The sequence below is a fragment of the Electrophorus electricus genome, chromosome 8 (assembly GCF_013358815.1).
Source record: "Electrophorus electricus isolate fEleEle1 chromosome 8, fEleEle1.pri, whole genome shotgun sequence".
Lineage (NCBI taxonomy): Eukaryota > Metazoa > Chordata > Actinopteri > Gymnotiformes > Gymnotidae > Electrophorus > Electrophorus electricus.
Window position 1 is genome coordinate 7,503,027 of NC_049542.1, and position 5,402 is coordinate 7,508,428.

Consider the following 5,402-nt stretch of genomic DNA (forward strand, 5'->3'; position numbering starts at 1 on the left):
CGCTTATGGATAGAGCCTTTTCTGGCACACGCATAACTGACACCAGTCATTGTAAGAATAGGGTGTTCGCGAGCGTGTTAAATTAGTTATATTATTGTTATTTAAAACTGTAATGGTCATCAATGTTATTGTTTTCCTGGAGGCACACACACATGTCGTTTCACTGTCTAATAGACCTGTGTAAGCTAAAAACCTAGTCTAGTCTATGTATAAAAAACAGGAAAAACACACACACACACACACACACGCATACACACACACACACACACACACACACACACACACACACACACACACACACACACACCAACCAATGTGTAGGTCTTCAGTTGCAAGTGCTCCAGAGACACAAAGCTTTTAACAGTATATCATATCTATGGTTTTGCTTCTCAGAAATGATTCCAGATTAAGAGAAATGTCCTGTATTTATAGAGAAGGGCAAAGACAGACTTTTATGTCCAGAGTGTGTCTGTGGTAAGAGAAGCATTGTAGACTCTATGCTCTGATCACAGTTTTATGTACCAAACTGGTAACCCAATCATGGACAGTTTTGGAGGTGCAGGGGGTGGGGGGAATGACCCTCCCCCCATATTTGTTTTATTTAATATAAAGATTGTTCATATGATGAGTCAGGTTGGGTTGCACGAGCAGTGTGTAACCACCCAAAATTGAAATGAAACCTACCCTCCCGAACCCAGTACTGATCGATATGTAATTAAGACAGAAAAAGAGATTCGGACAGACTGCTGGATGCAGGAGGTGTGTGCTTTTCTTTAAGGTCATTGCCTAACGTGAGCAGTTGTGCTTATCTACTGAAGAATGAGAATTTGCTATGTGCCAAGCTTAGAGAAAACAGAATGGCGGTCTGAGTGCTTGACTTATATATTACAGGAACATACCACTTATATGTGTTGTGTACTATACTTTGAAATGACAAATGGTAAGAACTATGAGAAAGAATACATATTTGCAAAGGTCTTAAAGAATAATTAAATTATTTTGTGTTTGTATGTTTGTTGTGTGTGTGTGTGTGTGTGTGTGTGTGTGTGTGTGTGTGTGTGTGTGTGTGTGAGAGAGAGAGAGAGAGAGAGTGGAATGAGACTGTGGGAGTGAGCTAGCTGGGCTTACTGCTTGCTTGTTATTAGCAATAACTTTTCATCTGACCACCCCCATGCTGGCTCTATGTCATATCTTAGGCTGCAGCCGTCAACACAAACACACACACACACACACACACACACACACACACACAGAGAGAGAGAGAGAGAGAGAGAGAGAGAGAGAGAGAGAGAGAGAGAGAGAGAGAGAGAGAGAGAGAGAGAGAGTAACTCTCTGCAAAGCCCCTAAGCTTCTAAGCAAAGCTCACAGTTTGAAAAATGTTCAGGAGCATCTCACCCTGAGGGACGCTCAGAGCACTCCTGAAAAATTGAAATCCCCTTCTTCAAACAGCTTACAGAGAGGTCAATTATCTCAGATGCTCATAAAAGTCTGCGCAGAAAGAGCTTTGCTGGAATGTACAAGATGTAAAGCGAGATAAACTGTTTATTACAGTGAACAGCAATATTTCAACTCGAGTTTGACAGACTTCAACATTTACATCATTACTGCATTTAATATCTGCTGGGTTTAATTTGGGAATTGCTTTAGAGGGGGGTTGCACAGTTCCTGTTCTGTGCTGTTCAGTCCAGCACAGAATCCAGCATGGAGTCCAGCACAGTTTTGGTGATTTCACTGCTCAACTACTTAGCCTGGTACAGAACTGCTAAGCTGAACCAGGTGGCTTTGAGCAGGAAAATCTCCTAAATGTACTAGACTCTGGACCTTCAGCACAGCAGCGGTTCACTTCTGCCTTAGAGCAAATGAACTCATGAGCCAATAAATAGCCAATAAATTATGCTTTCCCTGTGTTGCAAATTATGTAGTACAGACAACATACATACACGCAGACGCAATTACAAGTAATGGGCAATTTTAGTGGAATAAAAACAACTGTGTATTACTCTATTTGACAGGTGACGTTGTCATTTCATGCTCCAAATATTCTATACTTCTAGCAGTTTAAGCTTTCAGAACTTCCTTTCCATTTTGTTTAAAAGACTGCCCTTCCCCCACAACTAATGCTGTCACATCTAGAACAACATCTAGAACAACATCTAGAACAATATATATATACATTTTTTTTTTCTCTCTTTTCTGAAAATTATTTTAAAACAAATCATAAGCTGACAGACTTTGGAAACAAAGGTTATGAAAAAAGGTATCATATAAGTACAAAAAAAGACATGACAAACAAATGGACCAATATTACACTGTAGAATTTAAACACTGCCAGAAAGCAATCAGATATCTACAGAATCGTCTTGTGCACTGTGTAATAAGTCAAAGCTTGGCCAAGTAGACAACTTGTCTTGACTGGAATGATGTGAAATAGTGTGGTTGTGTAAATGTTTGAGTATGACATTGGTTGAAATTATGGTTTGAACAGTGTTTATTACTTTGTCATTTATATGAGACACATCATTGTCAGATTTTCAAACAAATACAGCTGTTGCTATAAGCTGTAATTAAAATAATGTTTAACTTGCCTAGAATATCCCGTGGTCCAAGCACACGTGGAGAAAGATGAGCCATGAATACAATATTAGCATAATAATATAGTTCCATTGTGACATTAAATACTCTGTTATATATTTCTTCTACCTTAGTTATGGTTGAATTTTGGAATGCGTGTTCCTCGGCACTCGTCCTGGAGCAGTGGAATGTAGGTATCACTCTGCGAAACCCAAATGGCACCTTCCCACACTGAGGTGGCAGAGCTACTCGGCTGCCTGGTCCTCCGATGATTTGACACCTGGTCCTCCTTTGATTTCAGTGCCAGCAGTTCAATCTCATGCTTGGCAATGGTCTCGAGCATGCGCTGCTTGCCGTACAAGATCACAAACTTGTTCATGATGAGGTGGATGGGCAGTAGAATGGCTATGATGCCACATAAGAAGCTGATGGCAGTGTTGCACCTACCCAGGGTAGTCTTGGGGTAAACGTCGCCGTAGCCCACTGAGGTCATGGTGATGATTGCCCACCAAAAGGACTGGGAGAAGCTGGTGAACAAGGTGTCTGGGTGGTTCTTCTCTGCGCCGTAGCCCAGCGCAGAGAACAGGAAGATGCCCATGCCTATGTATATGAGCAGGTGACTCAGCTCCTTCAGGCTGCTCTTCAGTGCATACATCAGCATCTGCAGGCCTGAGGAGTGGCGTGCTAGCTTGAATATGCGCGCTAAGTGCATGGCATGCAGCGCCTGCACAACATGCTGCACACTGGCCAGCTCTGTCACGGCCGTGCCAAGGTGCGTCAGCGCAAGCACAGCATAGAAGGGCATGATGGCGAGGAAGTCCACCATGTTCATGAAGGAGAAGGCAAAGCGCACCTTGTTGGGTGCCGAGACCAGGCGCAGCACGTACTCGATAGTGAACCAGATGATGCACGCCGTCTCAAGGGACTCCAGGGTCGGATTCTCCACCTCGTTGCCCCCTGCGTCGTGAACATGCAGCTCAGGAATGGTGCTCATACACATGACCACGGAGGAGAGGAGGATGAAGAGGAAGGACAGGATGGCCATCGCACGTGCTAACAAGGAGGATTCAGGCTTTTCCATGAGCTTCCACAGGAACAGCCGGCAGCGCTTGCTCACACTGGCTGGTGTAGTTCCCTCGACATTGTACAGAATCTCATGCACCTTCTCAGCTATTTGTGCCAGCTCTTCCTCCACTTCATTCAGACTGCCTTTACAGCATTCATCAAGGAAGTGCACATCAACTCCCCAGAAGTCCATTTCTTTCTTAAAACACATAGGGCATATTCCCTTTTTCATGTGGACTTCCCCATAGTAATATAACTCTGTGATGCATTTGAAAGAGTCCGGGTCTCTGTCGAAGTAAAATTCACCTTTCCGCACATCATAGTCGTCGCAAAGTTCCAACAGGTCATTCGCATTATCCACAGAACAGTTGGCCAGCTCAGCCAAGCGCGTCCGGGGGTAGCGGTTCAACACATCAACATAGAGAACTTGTTTGACACCACCTATGTTTACCAAGATCTCTCTGTCCTCGCTCGTCTCCGATCCGTTACAGTCGGCGTAACGCGTCCTCGGTGTCTCACACATTTCAGCTGCTGTACAGGAGCAAGTAGATTACGTAACTTCTATGTGTCTAGAATGACAGATTTACACATACAAGCATTTAATAAATGAAAAATGTAGTAATATGAAAAAATACACTTATATATTTTAAAATAACTTTTCCTAAGTGGAAGAGCATGATGATAAAGAGTACCGCTTCCAGCTACGGTATGAGTTTAATTAAGAAATGGAGGTCATCTGTCTTCATGAGCATCACAAATCCCAATCCTTGTGTGACTCCGCCAGCGTTTAATAGTGTTTAATATCGCACAATAGCATCAGGGTGATGCTATCCAAGAGACAGAGACAGAGAAAAGAGCAATATTAAGTAATGTGAGAGTTGTTGAAGGGCTAAAAAATGTCTGTATGCCTGTGTGGTGAGCAGAGAGAGAGAGAGGGTTGGTGGGAAAGAGAGAAAGAGAGAGAGAGGGTAAGACAGAGACATAGATAGATAGAGAGAGAGTGTATATGAGTAGTGAGTGAATGTGGGTACGGGAAGGAGTAATCCAAGTTTTGTGATTGAACGGATCAGATCAGGTTTAGAAACATTTCAGGTCTACCATTACAAGTTTTAAAGATTTATGTTGCTATTACCACATTCAAGTTTATTTTAGGTTCCTAATGCAATATTTAGCTTCTAGATCATCTATATTTTCACCCCCTTCCCCTCCAAGATGTTCAGTGCTTTCACTTTTAAACAAAGCTTTCCTCCCATGCTTGATCTGAATGATCAAATGGGAACAAACAGAGCTGATACACTATGGGAATTATTGCCTATTGCCCTGCATTTAACCTGAGGATCTGTGAGCAATTATGCACCTGGCACAATATGCAATTACGTGTGGAAATATCGCCCCCTACTGACAAACAGAAAATATTGCAATACAGTACACTGGGACAAATTGATAAAACCTGACTGCAACCTTGTGGTATTTAATGGTATTTAATGCCTATTCATAAAGTTACCATGGTGATAATTAGCACACCAGTGCCAACTTACTGCTGTGCTAAATTGCCCTGTTCTCAAGGTGAAAGCCATTCAAAACTGAAATATAAATGGGGACACACATTTATATGTCAGACCCAAACCAAAGACCCAAGACACAGATGACTGACTAACTGCAATCGTGAGACCTGTGGTATGATGAAAACTGCCAGTTATATAAAAATGTAACACATTTGAAACTTTCAACTACATGGAGGTGCTGAGTTGATGACTAAATCATGG

General features: G+C 42.5%; 1 protein-coding gene across 1 annotated transcript; it reads right to left on the minus strand.

Moving 5' to 3' along the window:
* Window positions 1-2,701: 2,701 nt before the first annotated feature.
* LOC113588489 (potassium voltage-gated channel subfamily F member 1-like) lies at window positions 2,702-4,159 on the minus strand. The gene has a single exon (XM_027027684.2). The coding sequence runs from the start codon at window positions 4,157-4,159 to the stop codon at window positions 2,702-2,704; it is 1,458 nt and encodes a 485-aa protein (XP_026883485.2).
* Between the last annotated feature and the right edge of the window lie 1,243 nt (window positions 4,160-5,402).

Coding starts and splice junctions, on each gene's coding strand:
- LOC113588489 (XM_027027684.2), bottom strand. CDS start 4,159: ATGTGTGAGACACCGAGGACGCGTTACGCCGACTGTAACGGATCGGAG.